The sequence below is a fragment of the Gymnoscopelus braueri genome (genome assembly GCF_963280865.1).
Source record: "Gymnoscopelus braueri genome assembly, chromosome: 14".
Lineage (NCBI taxonomy): Eukaryota > Metazoa > Chordata > Actinopteri > Myctophiformes > Myctophidae > Gymnoscopelus > Gymnoscopelus braueri.
Genome location: NC_137619.1, coordinates 31251206 through 31273346, shown reverse-complemented (window position 1 = coordinate 31273346; position 22141 = coordinate 31251206). Strand labels below are relative to the sequence as shown.

At 45.5% G+C, this 22141-nt stretch overlaps 1 protein-coding gene across 1 annotated transcript in view; it reads left to right on the top strand.

Moving 5' to 3' along the window:
- LOC308100967 (ankyrin-3-like) overlaps positions 1-22141 on the top strand; it is a gene marked incomplete at its 5' end in the record, with an annotated part of 144595 nt that overhangs the window by 116197 nt on the left and 6257 nt on the right. Inside the window, 10 exons of the mRNA XM_080450186.1 lie at positions 556-678; positions 1228-1254; positions 2608-2689; positions 3980-11212; positions 12343-12417; positions 12907-13038; positions 13720-13863; positions 17076-18639; positions 19312-19477; positions 19919-19996. Of these exons, the coding sequence (XP_080306312.1) occupies positions 556-678; positions 1228-1254; positions 2608-2689; positions 3980-11212; positions 12343-12417; positions 12907-13038; positions 13720-13863; positions 17076-18639; positions 19312-19477; positions 19919-19996 (9624 nt within the window). The remainder of the gene's footprint in view (positions 1-555; positions 679-1227; positions 1255-2607; positions 2690-3979; positions 11213-12342; positions 12418-12906; positions 13039-13719; positions 13864-17075; positions 18640-19311; positions 19478-19918; positions 19997-22141) is intronic.

Below are 22141 nucleotides of genomic sequence, written 5' to 3'. Positions count from 1 at the left end.
AATGATCGTCCTCTAAACATGCTGACATGCATAGATATCATCAATGATGTCCTTGCAGTATCTGATGCAGTATCCTAAGACCAGGAACACCAGAGTGATTGATTCTCACGTGGCAGAGCTAAGCTAAACTAAACAGGCTAGATTTGTGCTTGTCAGACTCTGCATCACAATGACCACAATGTTAACTTCATGGCATTCCTGTTTTTCTTCTCATATATTTTATTAAATACTGCCTAAAAACTGGATATATTTTAAGATATTTTCTGCCTGACCAATATTTTACGTACATAAATGCAACAAAAACGTAAGTAATTTTTGTTATTTTTTCACTTTAGCATTCATTCTGAAGTTAAAGGAGATTTTTTGGTAATGGCAGAATAGTTGACGAGAAATAGAAGATTATATCGGAAGCCAAATGCAGCAATCCTCCTCATTTTAGTATTATTTGCTCCTAAATATTTAGATATTACTCGAGATTTTAATGCTGTGCATATGGATCATGAGTGTTTTTGTTGGGCAAAATGAATTGAATTATCATGATTTGGTTTTCTACAGATCAGGGACATGAGCCAAGACCCGTGTGGCCGACTCTCCTTCCTGAAAGAACCGAAAAACAGTAAAGGTCTTCCACAGGCTGCCATATGCAATTTGAATATCACACTGCCAATTCACCGGAAGGTAGGCTCAACTTATTTCTCAGGTTTATTCTCCGTAGGCCATGTCATACCATCCTCATGTAAATGAAATTGAAAGATAGAACGCAAATGTTTTAATGCCAAGGGCAAGTGTTGAGAACTTCATTTGGTTTAGAAATGCCTGCCTGCAGCTTGTGTCTTTTATGGGTGTTCAAGCCTGTGCCAGCCATGAGACCCCACAGCGTGCACACATGCAGTCACGCACGTTTGATTGCCTGGCTCTCCATGGGCATAGGAGAATCATGTAAAAAAAAAAAAAATGCACTTCTCTCTTTTGTTTCCTTTGACGTGGTGTTCATTGATCATGAGAAACAATATAATATGTCGCTGTTTGCTTTTGTTACTTTGCTGGATCTTCTTTTAATTTTTTTTACCGTTTTATTAATCTCATAGCTTTTTTCCCAAGCCTTTTGTTGTCTTTGCTGCACCATTGTCATTCCCTAAGTTTCCACCTCCCCGCCCCACTATAACGCCCCTGCTGTCCATTGTGTCATCTCTTTCCGCTCCCACGATGCATCTTGGAAACCCGCAGGATATGGAGTCTGATCCTGATGATGAGGTAAATGGATTCTTCATCATCGCATTGACCTGCTTCTTCTCTGTCGTCCTTTCCGTTGGCTTTGTCTCTGGGGCCGTAGCAAATTAACCGTGTTGTTGTGAGGACTTTTGTCCTATGGCGCAGTGACTGTTGAGTTGAGGCTTTTCATGGCAGATCCTCCTCATGGCTTTTAGTCATTGCTGAAAAGTGACCTCATCGTACGACGCGCGCATGAGCCAAACTGTTGGTTTTGTTTTACTCAACAAGGTTTCTTTAGTATTGTCCTCATCCTGAGTCCTGCGGAGACAATCTCCGTGCCACGCCTCAGCTTGTTTTCTTTTCTCCTTCCCCCATCTCTGTCGTCCTTTCCATAACGTACGGAAAATCACGAAGTCTCCATAGTATTTATAGACTCATAGGAAATTTCATACGGGACCATGGTACCTAAAACATAAATAAAACAAAACTGTAACCTTCAGCCACATCTATGTTTTTAAATTCGTTTAGGATTTCCTTTTACCGCATGCACCCATGTCCTCAACCTGACTGTAACAGACTAAACAATAATAATGGTCCTTCGTCTGCATGATTAGCAGGAGATAATTATTTGATCTTAATCAGAAACATTTACTCTGTTTTACATTTGTTCCCCATCTATGTTAATGAGAATATTTGACCAATAATAGACAAATAATGACCCCCCCAAAAAAAACATCCTCATGTGAAAATGCCAAATTTTCAACACTAGAGGTTCGGGCCGCTAGAGTTCGGGCCACTACGTGGCCCGAACACCTACGTCGCACCACCAACCCCACTGATATGCCCATATATGGACATCTCTATTCATTTATTTGATCTTAACCAGAAACATTTACTCCGTATTACATTTGTTCCCCATCTATGCTAATGAGAATATTTTACCAATAATATACAAATAATGACACCCCCCCCCCCAAAAAAAAACATCCTCATGTGAAAATGAAAGATTTTCAACATACCTCACAAAAACTGTGATTTTCTCTATGCCTATTTTACTTGAGTAGATAGGCAAAGCATCTATTGCTTGCATAGATGCCCATTTATATAATGAAATTCACCACCCAACCAAGGTGACACTCCCTCCCACCAATTAGAGTCAAGCATTGTCTCTCCAGAGGTGACTCTACAGTTCGGTCACCTACAGTGCCTCCCCCTGTGCCAGTACTACTAACAGCATGCACTGACGCACTGCAACCAACCCAAAAATCCCCAGACACAGCAGTGTCTGAATTTACTAAATTAACATAAAAGATGATACATATATACATCCGGTCCGTTAGAATACCATTTTTTATGTTAAATCATCTTTTTTGTTCTTTTTTTTGTTTGTTGCAGACTGAAAAGCCAGACCGACGTCATACCTTTGCCTCCTTAGCTTTGCGTAAGCGCTACAGCTATCTGACTGACCCTGCATTGAGTGAGTTTCCTTTTTACTTCCATGAAATCATCAAATTGAAATTATATTGTTGACTCTACTTTAATGAAGTTCAGTGTCAGGTGGTCCCGTTTTGCAGTATATTTTCCATACACCCACAGCGTAGCAACATGATCCACAGTCATTCATTGTCAGCTGACATGCCATGATCCACAATCATTCATCAAATGAGCCATTTGCATGGTTTATTGTGTGTTTTACGCTTTGCCCATACCCTACCCCATTTTGTGAAAATCTCCCTGTTTGAACTTTATTGTTGTTTTATATGTGTGGAAACACTGGCATTGCATTATCCATTTGTTCATTTATGATTTGGAAAAATGTCATTGAACTCATGTAGAATAAAAGCATTCTTTTGGGTCTTCCTTATTCTTTAGTGGCCATTTCACTCTTATTGGCTTTGTGATTGTGTGCAGCTGTGTATATCATATTGTACTATTGGGTTGCACTTTACATTAAGTTGCCTATGGACCACAATTTGTCAATATCTACACTGGCTTGTTGCATTCAATATTGCCACTATACTGAGTGCGCTGTAACAATAAGCAACATTGAGGAACTATCAGTTCTGTTTTCATTCAGCCATGTCCATTTGATAATGGATTGATTTGTTGTATATCTTAAATTTTGTGTATACTTTACCAAATTGTGTACTTGTGTACTTCATGTTGAAATTGATATAGAAACTGAACGGGCATGGTTGGCTGATAGTATCTCCATTGTAAAGTGCAATCTCATATTTCTTTCTAAATTCAAGGCCAGCAAGGTGGTGTTTTTCTTTATTAGTGATCTACACTTGTGGGGTCATATCTGGCATTGAAAATGAACCAAATGAAAGTATAGACAGTGTCTATACAGTGTGTCAACCATTTTGTAAAAAGGCAATATAGAAAAGAGGCAAACAGATAAAGCACATCAAAAGTCAATGGAATATTTGCGTAATTGTTTTATCATTCATGTCATTTTTTTGTCATTCCACTATTATGTAAAGCATTTTTTGTTTCTGCACATGCTCCATTGTTAGCTATTAGGTATTCTACAGTACTTTATCATTAATGAACAATTTGAGACCACCACACTACCATTCCATCCTTATTTAGATAAAAATTCAAGTTTCTCAAGTAAACAATGTACTGTTGCTATTTTTGATTAATGCTGTCACTGACTTACTCACCTTTCTCTCTCTGGTTTTTATGTTTTATTTCACGTTATTGTTCCGTTCAATTTTTACGTTTTGTTCCTTATTACTTTTGGTTCAACTTGTTATTCAAGAAACACCTGATCGAAGCCCGACGAGAACACAGCCTACTGGCTACCCTTACAAACCTGTCTTTTCAACGAGATCTTATCAGGCGTGGTCGGCTGTTCCTGTCGCCGTCCCTGGTCAAGCCAGGTCTGGGTTTGGCTCCCTCTCCAGTTCGTCATCCAACACGCCCTCTGCCTCTCCACTGAAGTCTGTATGGTCCATAACCTCCTCCCCCATCAAGACCAACATCCCCGGATCCCCAGCCTCCTCTGTCAAGTCAGCCAGTGACATAGCCTCTCCCATACGCTCCTACCGGACCATATCCTCCCCGATCAAAACCGTGGTCCAGCAGTCCCCGTACCCGATTCAGAACCCCAATCTCCTGGCCTCGCCAGGGAAAAGTGCCCCGGATCCTGTATCTGTGAAAGGACTGGCAGCCTTGTCAGCCAGGACTTCCCCTATTATCACCCCTGGAGGGGGGAGTTATCCTCTGGAGAGGTCGTCCATAGCCATGACCCCGCCAACCTCTCCCAAGTCCTCCCTGAACATATACGGCTCGTCCATGCCCTACAAATCTGTTGTGGTGGGCTCCAGTTCCACATCTTCCTCGCCTATAAAAACTGTCCCCGGTCTCTCCTCTGTCCGGTCACCTGCAGATGCCTCAAGCCCAACTAGGAACCTGTTTGCCTCTCTCTCTTCACCCCTTAAATCTAACGCTCCTCCTAGTGCAGCTGCTTTGATAAATGGAACCGTGTCCCCTACTCACTACCGCTCCTTATCCCCTAACTCCCTTCTCACCAGCAGTTTGCAAGAGAGAATACAGGCAACCACTAATGCAGCAACGACAAGCGTCAACGCAGCCTTTGACGAGGTTGAGAAAACATTCAACTCTTGCTCTGCAGGTTATGGCACCCTGAAATCCATGTCCTCTTCTGCATCCTCTTCCTACCAGTCCATCAGATCCTCTGCCTCTAGTTCCCTCTATGCTCTGAGATCCCCAACCAACTCCACCACTGTTGTGACGTCCAGCACAATGACTGTACCTGTGTACTCGGTTATAAATGTGCTGCCGGACCCACACTTTAGGAAGCTCCCTGAGGTGTCAAAGTCAAATGCTGCCCTTCTGTCCCCTCGGAAGACATCTCCCGCTGAGGCAAATGCTCAGTTGGAGTCTTCCTTAGCCAGGACTCTTTCACCTGTCAAATCCCCACATTTTATGTCCCCTGCTGCCCTTAAGTCAACCACCACTTCGCCAATGTCATCTAGTCAAGAGATACTGAAGGACGTAGCCGACATGAAAGAGGACTTGATCCGGATGTCAGCAATTTTACAAACAGACCCGAATTCCATTGCCAACAAAGGATTTCAGTCTGATTCACCCAAAGAGGCTAAAATGGAGGATGAGGAGCCATATAGGATAGTAGAGAGAGTGAAACAGGATTTGGTTAAAGTCAGTGAGATCCTGACTAAAGATGAGGGCAAGGATGGCAGGGCTTCACTATCCACACTGGATGATATACAATACTCCAAAGTACCAGTGGAGCAACCGCCAAGCAACTGGAGCTATCCACCAAGATATGAGACAGTGGTTCCTCAAATCATAACAAAGCCAATAGCAGACAGAGATTTTAATTTGTCCAAAGTGGTTGACTACCTGACAAATGACGTCGGTAGCAATTCTTTTTCCAAAATGGCTGACTCAAAGCATAAAGCAGACGAGGGCAAAAGGGAAGGAGAGGAGAAGCAGAAACGTGTATTAAAGCCGGCAATGGCAGTGCAGGAGCACAAGCTCAAAATGCCTCCGGCGAACATGCGCTCCTCAGCCTCAGAAAAGGAGCTCAGTAAACTAGCGGATGTGCTTTTTGGAGCAGACATTGTGCTGGATTCCCCTGATGACATCTCACATGACCAGGATAAGAGCCCCCTCTCAGACAGTGGCTTTGAGACCAGGAGTGAAAGGACGCCCTCTGCCCCTCAAAGTGCAGAAGGCATGGGGCCCAAGGCCCTTTTCCAGGACATTCCCATGCCTCCAATGATCACTGAGACTAGGACTGAGGTAGTCCACGTCATCAGGAGCTACGAGTCCCCAGAGGACAGCAAGCAGCCTGCTATGGAGGAGGCACGTGCCGTCAGATTTAGTGATTCTGAACCTAAAGTTCATCTGAGTCAAAGCACATCCACACCAGACCAAAACAAAGGCTATCAATTAAAAGTTAGCCCTGACGATGATCCGATGGGAAAAGGGATGAGGGTGAAGGAGGAGACTCATATCACCACCACCACTAGGATGGTGTACCACAAACCTCCTGGCAAAGAGCCGGCATCTGAAAGGTGTGAGGAAACTATGTCTGTCCATGATATAATGAAAGCATTCCAGTCAGGCAGGGACCCTTCTAGAGAGCTGGCTGGGCTATTTGAACATAAATCCTCCTGTGAGGAATCATCACAGAGAGATTTTGAGGACATTAACTCTAAACCCAAGGTAGAAAGAATAATTGAGGTTCACATAGAAAAGGGCAACAAAACAGATCCGACAGAGGTCACCATCAGAGAGACTAAAAACCAACCAGAGAAGGAAATGTACTATTACCCAGGAAACAGGCAAGAAGAGGAGGAGCCTGAAGAATCACTTCCAGGTTACCTCGAGTCCTGTAGAGTGAACACACCCATGTCACAGGAAGAGGACAGCCGTCCTAGTTCAGCTCAGCTCATGGCAGACGACTCATACAAAACCCTGAGGTTACTTAGCCAGCAGTCTGTAGAGTACAATGAGGATGAGTCATCAGAGCTTAGGGGGGAATCTTATAACTTTGCAGAGAAAATGCTTCTCTCTGAGAAACTTGAACAATGTCAATCTGACACAGAGGAGTACCTGAGGGATAGATCTCGCTTTCACTCGCCAGACAGGAGCAGTCACAGTGAGGGTAGATCCAGTGTGCCAAGGACAGAATATGTCTTCAGGTCATCTCGAAATGTTTATGACAAATCTGGGAGAATGACCAATGTAGATGATAACTTTGACCAAATGACACTTCTTCAGTATTCCTCTGAGCCTGGCAGCCCAAAACACTCAGTTTGGATGCGTGTGTCAGAAGACGCACCGATTAAGCATAGAGAACAAATCATGTATGGAGACAGAGTTGATAGGACTGTAAAAGAGGCAGAGGAAAAACTCAGCGAGGTTTCTCAGTTCTTTCGCGATAAGACAGAAAAACTAAATGATGAGCTGTCATCTCCTGAGAAGAAATCACGCAGGTCAGATTTCAGGGAAACACGATCAGGGCCCAGCTCTACACACAGCAGCCCTGAGAGGTCAGCTTATAGGAACGCGGGCAGCGGGGAAGAATGGAACCGAGAAAGACTTAGAGACAGATTCGGCTCTAATGATAGGAAATGTGCCAGCTTACCTAGCAGCCCAGAGAGGAGAGTTCTTCTGCAGTATAATGATTCTGACAAAAGAAAGCAGGTAGATGGAACATCGCAGGGCAGCACAGGTGAAGCCCCTAAACCGTATCAAGTGTCATCTTCCAAAGTCAGTGCAGTGAGGCTAAAGTTTGAACAAGAGAGTCAGAAGCAAGAGATGGCTTCTCAGTGGGGTCAAAATTCAGGTCCTCCGGTCAGGAAACTCCAGGAAAGTAACATGCCTGCGTATCAAGTTTTTGCTGGCTCAAATACGCCTAGAACACCGGACAGTCCGGGAAACCAGAGGAGAGGTCTAGATAGTGAGTATAATAAGTTCTCTCCCAAACATGGCATCAGTGGAAAGGAACAGGATGACAAAAACTTGTTCAAAAGTTGGGAGGGTCAGGGAAATGAGAACTATAATCCCCAATCACCAAAAACGTCTCACTTAGTGCACGAGACAAGGAAAGATGGCAATAACAGTGACTCACAAAGGCAGGAGACCACCAAGCAAATAATCTACACAGAACTTGTGGTCCGAGAAAGTCCGAAAAGCAATGGCAGTCTAAAAAAAAACTCGGAATCACAAATTCCTGTTAGAGTGCAATCAAATTTCCCTGAAAACCGCCAATCCACCTCATTAAATACCTCTGTTAAACCGTGTGATAGGGCAGGGTCTCACATACCTACCCCAGTAGCTAGAAATCGGTTACACAGTGGTTCCGAGACCAACAGGTCTTCATCGGTAAGGAAATCCACTGATTCATTAGATGCTAGCCATTCAAATGTAGTGTGTAATGGTGTAGAAAGCGATGAAATCGAGTATTTAGATGATGTAATCCCTGTGATTGTCACGGAGGGCTATAAAGATATCAAACCTTTACCAGTTTATGTTAGCATTCAGGTAGGCAAGCAGTATGAAAAGGAAACAGCCACCGGCCAGCTGGGAACATACAAAAAGATAGTGAGTCACGAGAGTAGGACCATTCATGAGACCAAGGGTGCATTTTACACAGTTAAACAAAAGCCTCAAAGAAGTCCTGAAGATGACACACTAGAACAGGTGACATTTATGGACAGCTCTCGGAAGAGTCCTGTTACCCCTGAGACACCCAGCTCAGATGTGAGCCTGGCCTCTAGAACGCCAGAGTCTGTGATAGGTTCTATGTCCGGCACGCCAAGCCCCATCGCAGAGGAGTCTGAGTCAGACGATGGGAAGACGTTCATCTTCAAAGGGCCGCCAAAAGAAAAGAGCAGGCCATCTTCATTAGAGCCATCCAGTAGTAAGCAGGATGCATCGAAGCAGAAGTCCAAGGACAAAAGAGTGGCTTATATCGAGTTTCCCCCTCCTCCTCCTTTAGAGGCAGAGCATTCAGACCCTGAGAAAAGGGGATCCTGTGCCTCCTCTGAGGCGGAGACTGAGATGATGGAGGTGAACCTCCAGGAGGAGCATGATAGACACCTCCTTGCTGAGCCAATCATCAGGGTCCAGCCACCGTCGCCCATCCCCCCTGGAGCCGATGACAGTGACTCCAGTGATGATGAGTCCGTCTTCCATCCCATCCCTGCAAAAAAGTACACATTCAAAATGAAAGAGGAGGGAGATAAACAGCTAAATATTAAAAAAACTGAGAAAAATGGTAATGGAATTCTCACGGATTTGGGGATCAATGGCATCTTACAGGGGGAAGAAGAGGACTTTGATCAAAATGGCAATGACCAGTCGATCACTGACTGCTCCATAGCAACCACTGCCGAGTTCTCCCATGACACAGATGCAACAGAGATAGACTCTTTAGATGGTTATGACCTTCAGGATGAGGATGATGGGCTGAGTGAAGACCCTAAAACATCTAGCCTTTCCACTGATGGCAAAATGACTGACCGCTCATTCAGTCAGTCCAAGTTAGAGGTGATAGAGGAAGAGAAGTGTGAGGAAGGAGGGGATAACGGAAAGACAAAAAGTAGCACATCTGCGAAAAACAGTGAAGAAGAGGAAAAGGATTACACCCTTGAAGGAAGACACCCAGAAAGACAGACTTTCCCAGATAACTACTTTGGCTACCAGCTGGAAGAGGAGCTGAACTCCACATTTAAGACTTCTGCCACAAAAGGTCTCGATTTTGACCCCTGGTCATCCAAAGGGAATGACAATGATGGGGTTTTTGATTCAAAAACAAAAGACGAAAACCCCCAACCCTTTGGCTTGTCAGTAGAAGACAAGTCACAGGCCACCACGCCTGACACAACCCCCGCTCGAACGCCGACTGACGAGAGCACGCCAACTAGTGAGCCTAACCCCTTCCCCTTCCACGAGGGGAAGATGTTTGAGATGACGCGCAGTGGTGCTATTGACATGAGCAAGCGGGACTTTGTTGAAGAGAGGCTTCAGTTTTTCCAGATTGGTGAGCATTCCTCTGACCCTAAATCAGGGGACAAGGGGAGAGGGGGCAAGAACCTGGGGGTAGTTTCCTCTCAGGCACAAACAGGGGAGAGGGGCACAGTAGAGGGGTTTAGAGACACCACCACAGACAGCAGCACACCAACATCACCACCACCAGCAGCAGCAAAGTGCGGCCCTGTACAGACTGGCAATGGCACTGGCACTGGCTGTACCGGTTCTGATGCCCCAACCGGTGAAGCCTTAGCTGAGACGGCCTCCTCGTGTACGATCACGGCCTCTAAGGTCGATCCCAAATTACGCACCCCCATTAAAATGGGCATTGCTGCCTCCATAACTGTGAAAAAAGACTCGGGGGATCCAGCAGAAGTTAAAGTTGACGTGTCAGAGGGTCAGATAGTGCCAGAGTACGTTAGCATAGAGAGTCAGGCCAATAGATTTGCCGAACCCAAGTTGTCAGAGAGGAGAGATTATCCCGCCGAGAACTGCAACAACAACAACAACCTGGAGTCGTCCAGTGTGCAGGCCAACTACATCCAGTGTGGCAGTGTGGTGTTTAATTTGCAGTCATCCTCTGAGCCCACACTTCAGAAAGCCAGCAGAATAGAAGCTCTAGGCTGCAGGGATTCAGACGACAGGGCAGAAGGCAGCAGGGGTAGCCAAGCTGAACAGAGGAAGAGTGAAACAGTTAAAGAAAGCGAAGTGAAGCAGCCAAAGTCGAGGCTCCCAGTAAAAGCTTCAGGGTGGACGTTCCACACACAGGGGACAGCCATAGGTAAGCAGAAGCCCAAACAGGCAGTGAAGGCTGAGGTGAGGAAGAGAGCAGAGCCAGCCATAGCCAAAGTAGAGCCCAGGTCCAGAATCCCAATCAAGGATGTTAAAAAGAGCAGCACAGCTGCCACAGCCAGCTCCCTCATATCCGTTCAGGTCACATCTCGGCCTACGAGGGCATTGGACCCAGAGAGAGCAGCCATACAGTTGCCCTCGAGGCTGCCACTGAAGGACAGGCATCAGGTCAGCAGTGTCGCAGGCGAGGCATCAGGCAGAAAGGACAGTCAGGGGAACCCTAGCGAGGTTTGTAAGCGCACCATCGAGTACTTTAAAGGGATTAGCGGGGAGACGCTAAAGCTGGTGGACCGGCTGTCAGACGAGGAGAAAAAGACGCAGACAGAACAGTCGGAGGAGGACAGCACCTCCCGGAGCACCTCGCTGTCGGACGCCTCCCAGCCCTCCCAGCCTTCCCAGCCCTCCCAGCCCTCCCAGCCCTCCCGCTCATCCAGGTCTGGTAGAGGTTCGAGGGCTGAGGCCGGGGCCGCGTCCGTAAGGGCAAAGGCGGCGGCGACGGACAGGGCCTCCGGCAGTGAGAGAAGCAGGAGGAGTAGGCGGACCGGTGGCAAGGAAGGCAGTCAGGCAGTCACTGGGCCTCGGGCGCCCCCCGTCGCGGAGATCAAGCCTAGTTTGTAAAACTTTAACACTATGTTTAAAATACATCTATATATTTATCTCTCTCTATACATATCACTTTTAGTTGCATGATGTCGTGATCGTTTGATGGATGAATTGATTGGAATGCCTGTGGCGTGTTTTTATATTCTCTTACACAAACAGTAGCTGTCATTTAATTTGTATATATTGTTTTGTACTGTTTATTGTATTGTCCTTGTTGCCAGACCCCCCACCCCCCACCCCCCAACCCCCTACCCCCTACCCCACCCTCTCAGGCCTGTTCAACCCCCTCGTAGTGGTAGTAAAAGCATGCCAGTAGTAGTGACTGGGCCTACGGCACAACCAGTCTCTTCGTGGCGACCCCCCCCCCACCCAAGTCTGTCTGTCTTGTCTGTCTGTGCAGGGTGGCTACTGAAAACCTGCTAATGTAGCAGTCCCTATAATCCATGTTTTGAGCTATGTTACACAACCTAAATATGTGTTAGCACACACACATAATGCTGTCTGCATGTTAACATACAGTAGCAGTCCGACTTAGAGTTATCCACCTTAGTGTTGTAGAATTACATCAGTCTGTTGTAGAGCGTCATCTTATTCTCCTGATATGTTTTGTGTGGTTCTTATGACAGTTTCTGCCTGCCTTTAGGATACACATATTCATAGAGCTCCACATATCCTATTAACACATTTTAGTCTGCCATAATGCTGTCAACACTTTTCTTGCCAACCTGGGAAACTATTGTAAATGGACCCGAAGTGCCTGTACTCTGACCAAAGACTAAATATGCCAGAGTCTGTAAGTACACGTACCAGGCTTTGAATACAATGCATTTTCAAGCGTTTTAAAATCAATCTTAAGGTTACCCCATATTTTCCTCTTGATACAAGAAAAGCAGGTGGCCAGAAAAGTGATATCTATCTATCTATCTATCTATCTATCTATCTATCTATCTATCTATCTATCTATCTATCTATCTATCTATCTATCTATCTATCTATCTATCTATCTATACGTACATCTATCTGTACATCTATCTATCTGTATATCTATTTTATATTTTCTCTCTCTTACATTTCACTGAGTAGGGCAGAGGAACTGTGTGAACTGAGTTGATTAATTGTTGTCCTGTGCTACCCCAGGTCCCCAGAGCCCCTGTGAGAGAACAGACCTGCGCATGGCCATTGTGGCCGACCACCTGGGATTGAGCTGGACCGGTGAGAAAAATGCTGCATTACTCTCTGTCTGATGTTGTCTCTTTCTTTTTCCCTTTCTCTCTCTCTCTCTTGCTCTCTCACTGTGGCCCTTTCCATCATCTAGTTTTCACTTCATTGCCCCTAAATGAACCAAGCCCTTAATACTCTACTGTTGGCAAAGGGTGCCATCTACTGGCTAAGACAATACATTGCACAGATTTGATTCTAGGGACAGGTTATCAAAATCTAGAAATACCATAACACATTGTAAAAAACAAAACAAAACAAAAAACATTTCTTTGGTATTAGTAAACATTTTTACTAATACCATTAGTACAATCAATCATTCAATAAAATGTTATTAAGGACAGGACACATGGTCCATAGCAACATAAAAAATAATATACAAATACAAAGACACCTTCTGAAGACTGGGACTACAGTTATGCACAGAGCCTATTGGTTGCTGATTTCTACTGAGTTGCTCTACTGTATGTGTGTGCATTGCAGAGCTGGCTCGGGAGATGGACTTCAGTGTGGATGAGATCAACCACATCCGACTAGACAACCCCAACTCTCTGACAGCACAGAGTTTCATGCTGCTAAAGAAATGGGTCAGCCGTGATGGGAAAAATGCCACTAGTGAGTCCATATCTCTCACTGATATTGTTTTATTTTCTTGCTTTTTCAACTCCTGTCTTCTTTCCCCCACCCTCTCTCTCCCTTTATTTCCCTGCCTCCTCATTTGTAAGTCCCTTTAGAGCTAAAGATTGCACCGCTGTAACAAATCACACCTTCATGTCAAGCTTCCTAAATTCAAGGTCTCGTTCACTGTTCCAAAATCTATCTGGGTCAGAGTGCCCCTTCAACGGATATGTTTCCCTCATTGGTTGTTCTGTCTATCTGGCCTCCTTCAACATCTGCTCTCTCACTCCCTCTCTTCCCCTCATCTTTTCAGAGCAAAATGACAGTGAGGATAGTTGCATTCATTCAACTTGTGATAGGACAAGGCAGCAAGATTTGTGATGCAGCTGCATTCCCCATTCAAAGTGCTGCTGCTTTCTTGTGGCTAAGTATGAGGGAGGATGAGGCATATCCTTCCCTTTTAGGGTTCACAAGTCCTCAAGCACCACTCAGGAGGCTGAAAACATTTTCCCTAAAATAATCCTGCTGTCCCTCCTCGAAGCATAATTTTGCGGGACTGTGCACTGAAAATAAAAAGGGCGCTGTAGCCTGTCTATAATTAAGGACCCATACCCAGCTCTTGTTTCATCTTTGGACGATCTGACTCAGCACATTTTTCTCTTTTCTTCTCCTTCACAGCGGATGCCTTAACTGCGGTGCTGACCAAAGTCAATCGGATGGATATTGTGACTTTACTGGAGGGCCCGATATTTGACTATGGTAACATTTCAGGCACAAGAAGTTTTGCCGATGATAGCGCTGTTTTCCGGGATCAGGCTGATGGTAAAGTTTAGCTCTATCTAGCTGACCTCTTACCTCGTCCTGCTGCCTCCTGTTGTATTTCATTTTGTGCCCCACAATCTAATGAACTGTTTCCCAAACAATGGGTCGGGGGCCCATTTTTGGGTCGCGGACCCATTTTTATGGGTCGCGAGTAAATATCCCTTTTTTTCTTTTGTTCCCTACAATTTCTTAAAAGTATTATTTCAAAAGATTTTCTAACATAAAAAAAAAAAAACATTTAGAAAAAAAAAGTCAAACGTTTTTCTAAAGAATTTCATAAAAAGAAAATCAAATTCCACAAATGTAAAAAAAAAGAAAAAGATGTAGTGATAATAGCTGTTCAACAAGCTCACATTACATCGTGATGTGACGCGTTGTGAGCCTGTAGATCTGCTATTTTCACTAGTTTGGGCCCCGGAAAGACTCAAAATAAAATTTCTCATCTGAGTCTTGAGCTAAAAGGTTTGGGAACCACTGATCTAATGAGCCAGTTTCCTAGGCATGGATCATAGATAGTCCTAGACATAGGTTGCAGATATTTTTCAGTGGTGATCTCTAGAGAAATGTACTGTATTTCATTTCTTTTCTGGGATTTGAGCGTCTCGATAACTGGCCCCTAGAAATCCCAGAACTGAGTCCCTTGCTTTGCAATAGAACGTGTTTTGCCGTAGAAATAGCTATGGCCTATTTCACTTTCTCTGGTATAATTTCCCCTTCCTTGCGTCTTAATTTGGCTTATACCCATTTTCTCAATAACGTTAAATTTGATTTTGAGGAAATGCTAGCGCACACGGGATGATAAAGGCTTGACCTGGGCTATTCAATACAATTGTGCCTATCCACCTGTTGGGTTGACTGAATTTGGCCTGCGATGAAATGACTACAACTCTGATGAGTACCATGTTCAGTGTTACTCATTAGTACTTTTTAGACTCTTGTTCAGGTGAATGTTCATGTATAAATCTTAATATGACTTCTATACCTAGCGGCCACAAACGAACTAAAACTCAATGTCAGGAATCCCATTCTAACCAAGTGCACGCTGTAACATGCCGCTTTTACCTGTTGTTCAGTAACCTTTGACTTTTCATTAAAACAACTGTTCTTAGCAAGCCTGTGATTTCCCTAATGCATGCCACGTGTGAACTCTAGTGTGTTCACCCTGTAGAGTGCACTCTGTTCTGTCCTCATTTAGTTTAGAGATCTCTTAGTGCTCCTCCACTTCCTCTGAGCCTTCCCTGGATAGATGAGAGCGCCTCTTCCTCTACAAAAGCAGACTGCCTCCTCCTCTTCTTCCTCCTGCTGCTGCCTCCCATCATACCCCACCCCCCTCCCAGCAGTATCCACATGCGCTGGCAACAGCCCATAACATACTCTTAACATATTAAGAGTCATGTGCTGTTGATGTCCTTTTGTGTACCATTCCTCCATTCCCCACCTATCCCACCCCCATACATACTGTGCCTCGAAATCAGCCCTCAGTCAAGCCTCTCATTCATTCACTGTCTTGTTATGCTAACACATTTTAAGACCCCTTGAGTCTGTGCATTTGTTGTTTTTTATCTGTTCTTTCTGTTGTCTCCTTTTTTCTTTTCTTTTGACCTTTCATTTTTCTTTTCTTTGTGTTGCATATGTGCCATTTCCTTTCACCTTCATCTTTCCCTGTAGTTTGCCTCATTGTCCCTCTGTATCCTCGCAAAATGTCAGAATCCGCCCCATTGGCTCCTCTTCCCCCAACCACTCCCCCTCCCTCCCCCTCCCTTACCCCTACCTCGGTGCCCTGCTCCTATCCCATGTCCCCACGCCGCTCTCCGAGTTACGAGTCATCCATTTCTCTCCTTGACCTGGCACCTCCGCCGCAGTTTCGGATGCTCAGGGGCGGCAATGCTGACCCCGCCTACCCTCCCACTGCCACGTGCCACTGCTCCAGCTCTCAGACGGCTCCCGCCGACCCACGACAGTCTGCTTTCGTCCCTTTCACACCCCACCCTTCCTCCCCCTTCCCTCTCGTATCGTCGCCTTTACCTGCCACCCCGGTACCTCCCTCTCCCTCTCCATCCCCCACTCTGGTCATGCCCCACTCTCCCGCTCTCACTCCGTCTGTTGTCCCTCCAGCTCCGTCTGATGCCGTCCTGGACGTTGGCGATGCACTCTCCCCTTTTCCTTCATGCACGCCAGTTACGTCCTCTCCCACCGCGGTCCCACTTGAACCTGCGACCGCAGTGGCCACTGTCCCCTCTACCCCTATACCTGCTCCAACCATGCCATCCTCCCCCACTCTTTCATCCTCCTGTACCCCATCTGAACCTTTACCGGTGTCCTCCAGCCTCTCCCTGCCCTCACCTGGGCCCTCACCGTCTGCCACTCCATCCCCGAGGACCCAGCTGTGTTCGTCCTGCCGTCCTGTCTCCCCTTCCCTCTCCTTGGCCAGTCTCCCTCCCGTGTCACCCTCTGGATCTCGTTGTCCCAGCCCCGGTCCCTCCTCCCCGCCGCTCCGCTCCCTGTCCCCCTGTCCTCTCTGTCAGTGTACCTGCGTGACCTCCGTCCCCCCTGCTCCCTCCCTTCCTGTTGACCCCTCCGCTATGGAAATATTCATCTAGCTCCTCCTTCCACATGCCTCCTCCTGCCTCTGCTTGTCCTCTTCCACGTCTTTCTCTCATCTCTCTTGTGTCTCATGTGAGCATGTAACTGAACATCCACTCAAATCGTAATCATTTGCATTCATCCCATTGCACCCTATGACTATTCAGGCCTTATGTCCCTAGTGTGTCTCACATTCAATGACTTATCTCACCAAAAACACTGTGAGTGACCCTGTACTTTTAACAGCATCACAAGATAAGAAAACAATCTTGCCTGCTAAAATACTGTTAAAAGATTTTTTCCCCCCCAATATGCTTTTATCTTTTACCTTTGTGTATGACATGAGCAAGCTCTATAGGAAAGTAATTATTTTATGCAGTGCATCTGTTGCCGTATTGCCTGTATGGCGACGACTCATTGTGGCATCAGTATCACTGTTGTTAATGTATATCACCATCTCGTGGTTGCTTGGATACATGCTATACACTCCAGTCTCTGTGTCATTGTCCATGTCATGAGGTGTGCATGTGTTGGTGTCTGTGTTTGACTGTGTGCATGGGTCATACTCAGTGTGTCATGGGCTTGTGCGTGGGTGTTTGTTTCTACATTTGTCATCCTGTCACCAACAGATTATCAGAGCATCCTAGCGGAGCTGCAGTCCCCCGCCGCACTGCACTCCAACCCCCACTTCCTGGAACCCGAACTCCCCGTCACCCCCAACCCCACCCCTGCCCCGCACCACCACCCCTACCATTACCCCGACCCAGACACCCCCGCGGCGGCGAGCCCCCAACCTCAGCCTCTGCCCTGGAGCCCAGAGATAGAGCCTGGTAGCGGAGAGCCGGACAGTCCCCCCCGGAGCCCCCCCAGACCCTGTGAGCTCGCCCTTGTCTTTGTACTCCCCGACCCCATGCCGCCCGCCGTCACTAAGCCTCACATCGCTCTGAACGACCAGCTGCTGCTGAGCGAGGAGGAGGACAGGTCGTGTCAAGAGGCAGAGGTCCAACACAAGGCCAAGTTCTTCTCCTCTCCTGAGAGGTATGAGTCAGACAGAGAGATGGCTTACTCGACGTCTTCCGACTCGGTGTCGCCGGTATTGTCGGTATCACCTCTGACGCCCGACAGAGTACAACAGGGGGATGGAGGAGGGCTGACTCCCAATGGAGCAACAGAGGAGCAAGGTGTGAACGCAGGTGATAAGGAAGTGACAGAGAAGCCAGAGGAGGTTGTAACCATGGCTACAGCAGAGTCAGTTGAGGGAAAGGGCATGGTGAGACGAGAAGAAGTAGCGGAGGAGTGGACTGAAAAGGCTGAACAAAGGAATGAAGCAGGTGAAGGAAATAGTGAGTCGATGGCAGTAGACGGGCCTACGCTGGCTCTGGAAAATAACTTTACTGCAGAAGACAGGGGGGAGTCCGCAGGGGTGGGGGGAGTCGTGATACACAAACATCTCATAGAGCATGGGAAGGTGGAGACAGCGTGTGGAGCTGAGGCGATAGAAGAGGTACATAATCTGATAGAAGAGGATCGTTTGACAGAATTGGGGCACAAGGTGAAAGACAACAGCACTGCAATAGAAGCAGAGTCTGACTCAAATGTTATGGAGGAGGGGACTGAGTGGGTTGATCAAACAGGCCAGGTACTTAAAGGGAGACGTTCAGACGCAGCGGGGGAGAGCGAGGAGAGAGACGTGGGTGAACGTGAGGATAAAGAGAGTAGAGGGTTGCCAGTTAGCAGTGAAGGAGAGACCCAGGTGATTGAAGTTATCGTGACGGGGGTAGAAGGCTCATCAGAGCGGCTCGAGGCCTGTGAGGAGGAACAGGCCGCTCCCCTAGACCTCTCCCCTCAGGCCTGGGTCGTGGCGCTGGCGGACCTCCAGCCCAGCAGCTCGACTTCCAATGAGGAAGACGAGGAGGTCAGCGGAGAAAGAGACGACGACGAAGAAATAGAGGAGGAGATCCGATCTCTGCTGGAGGAGGTGAAGAGGGAGCTAGGCTCGGAGGACACGGAGGAGGAGGGCGAGGAGATGACGGAGGCCAGGGTGCAGGATATTCTCAGTAAGGTGGAGCAGGCAGAAAAAGATATGTGTTCATTTCCAGCAGGTTGGCAGAGCGAGTCGTCAAGCGTCAACGTGGAGCCACCCACGCCGGGCCGCAGCGTCAGCTCGGACCTGCTGGAGAGACAGGAGAACAGGTACACAGGACTTTTCTCCAGGCTGTGTTCAGTGCTACCATAATGTCGGCATACGCGGCACCCCCAGGGTTAACTTAATTCACAGTGTACAAATGGATGAATTAACGCTGTGGATTGTACTTGTATGCTGACATTATGGTAGCACTGAAATAGATAAACATAAATGTTAGTCATTTACAAAAATCTAATCACCATCTCGAATTGAGGTCTATTTGTAAAAAAAATCAAGGTATCTTGTAAAAGTGTTTGCCAATTTCAATGTCGTACTGTAGCAAGAGTTACATTAATAACAAATAATTATAATATTACTACTATGTTTGTTTTTTAACCCATTAAGACCAGGGAAAGCATCTGTGTCATTTTAGATTTCTTTGGCTATTCAAAAATAGCAGACATACAAGTTCATAGCGTGGCACCAAGTGCTGTAAGCAAAGATTTGAGTTACAAATGTTCGCCTTAAAAATATATATATTCAAAGATTTGCACACATTGTCACGATTCTTCAAAAATAGCAGCTCTACAAGCTAATGTAGTATAAAAGTATAAAATAATGGTTACAGCTCAGATCTAAAATGACACAGATGCGTTCCCGGATTGAATGGGGTTAAAGCAGCTCTTACAAGGTCCCTCTGTTCAATCTCACTAATGATTTCCTGACCTCGCCGACCACAGCCAAGAGAACTCCAGTGACTCCATCACTTCCTCGTCCAGGGTCGAATCAGGGAGATCTCGGCAGAACGGCGATCACTTACAACACTCACCTCATGGCGGCTCGCAGGAATCATCCAATGGCAGAAGGAACGAAGAAGGAACGCTGGTGTCTGAGAAGAAAGTCCAGGTAATAACACTACTGATTTATACGACAACTTGTGCAGTGGTGTTATGTGGAATACAGGAACACATTCACCAGATTCTACATATTCATAACCACAATTTCAATATATATATATATATATATATATATATGAAAATATAAATAAAAGCCTGGATATATATTATTTTAAAGCAGATCTATAAGTTCACAACATGGCTCATCGCAAAGAGTTGTGAGATTGTTTGTTGCCTATTTTAATTTTTTTTTTAAATAGGGCTCCATGATGTATTTTTGTAAGTGGGAGACACCAACTTTCTCTTTTGGGTCTTGAGCTAAAAAAGGTTTGGAAAACTGAGACAACAGATAAAACTCTGATAATGAATGATCTCACCCCTCTTTGTACTTGTTTCCTCTCTGACTCCTTGTATGTCTGTCTGTGAAATGACCTTATAATAACTTCTGCAGCAGTATTGTAATGACTCTGGCTCGGACGAGGAACGGACTGTTACCACCAGAGTGTTCCGGCGCCGGGTCATTCTAAAGGTACCCTGCTTGACCTGGTGTGCAGGCAGGGCCAGGCCTGGTTTGGTTTGGTTTTATCTTGTTCTGTTTGGATTGGTTCAGGCTACAGTCGAGGGTGGGGACTTTGGCCTGCATTGCAGTGGTGTTGGGGTAGATGAGCATAGTTTGTGCTCTCTCTCTATTTCCTCCCTCTTTGGTGAATTCTATCTGTGCATAAACATTATTCATGTGTTTGTGTATGTATGTGTCAGAGATGCAAACCTCCTCACCTTTTGACGGAAAATTGTTATTTTGAGAGCAAAAGGTCACCTCCAAGATTCATTTGTGTGTGTTAAATGCAGAATAGGGCTGGCAAAGTTCGCTTGGGTGGGGGAGTGATTTGGGGGGCGTGGCCAAGATTCACCATGTTGGTTGGGTCACTACCAGTCTACAGACCCATCCAACAGGGTACACTACTATATAGCTAGTACACACAGCGGTACATCCAAAGAATTACATCAACAATGTTAAAAGCCAACTGCAAAAACAAACTTTCAAATGTATAAAATGTATAATCTTTTGAAAATAGCAGATCTACAAGCTCAAAATGCTTGTAGATCGGCTATTTTCAAATGGCCGAAATGTATGGGCTGAAGTGGTTACTGTATGTTTTGTAATAATAATCAAAATCTACAAAGTAACCACTGTAAGTCAACGTCACATGAAGGTGTCTTATTTGAAAACAAGGTACATTTACAGGTATGTGTATAAAAAAGGAACCTCATCAGGCTCAAAGAGGAGTAAAATGGTCTCTGCCCATCCATATTATAATGTGATCATTAACAAGTGAGGCAACTGGTGATCTGATCATCATCATCAGGATTCAGTTATATTTGCATTGAATGAAAGCACTGCATAATGATAGAATGGCCAATGCATTTTAGCCATGTGAAAGAATTCGGTTCTATTTGCATAAAATCACTTTATGTAGAAAGACTATGTATTTTATTTGAAAACATTTACAGGTTACTATGTGTATAAAAAGGAACCTCATCAGGCTCAAAGAGGAGTAAAATGGTCTCTAACCATCCATATTATAATGTGATCATTAACACGTGAGGCAACTGGTGATCTGATCATCATCATCAGGATTCGGTTATATTTGCATTGAATGAAAGCACTGCATAATGATAGAATGGCCTATGCATTTTAGCCATGTGAAAGAATTCGGTTCTATTTGCATATAATCATTTTATGTAGAAAGACTATGTATTTTATTTGAAAACATGTACAGGTTACTATGTACATAAAAAGGGAACAGATAATGTATCTACAGAGCATAACCTCATATCTGCTTTTACTATGCAGAAGGGTACTATTACAAATAGTTTCAGAACCACACTGGTGCACAAGTTAGTCAGATCACAGCATGCTCAGACAACTTTGTCAAGGATTGTCATGTCCTGCCCACTCCTGGTTTATGCTAGCCTGATTATCAGCCTGTTTGGAACCAGGCTAGGTGTATGCATCAGAGTGATGGGTACCCTACCATTTAATATATGGTACTTGTTGCGTATAGTGCCTATAACCCTCTCTACATGGATCCTGAGGTATGCTATCTTGCGTGTTTCTTCCACGTCTTTTTCTGTCATCTGGGCTGTCAGACAACCAAGCCATGCATCGTCTCTTTGTTACGTCGGGAGACCTGGCTGGCTTCCATTTGGGAATGCGGTGAAAAGTTAGTCCGTTGTCCATTTTAGCCCCTTTATTCTCAACTTGTCGATGGTGAGAAGCCGTGGAACAGTTTTCATACAACAATTCATTCCCATTTTGGCGAAACACTGCTGAAAGAGCACTAACTAGCAGGCTACTATTAGCGAACCTCCGAGTGAAGGGAGATGTCGACCCCACCGACCGGGGGCGGGGCTAGCCGCAGCCGCGGAGTGACACCAGCCTTGCCAGCCCTATTGGTCAATTTTATCTTCTTGACTGAGGAGTTTCAATAGTTGAATTGTACTCAACAGATCAAAATGACAATTCAACGATTTGTTTTGGCCTCCAGTGACATACTAGACATATACACAGGGTTAGGGTTAGGTTAGGGTTATGTTATTTAATTCTGATTTTACCGATTTATTATCATTATTATAATTTTTTCCCGACTTTTTTTGCCGCCTCTCCAAACTG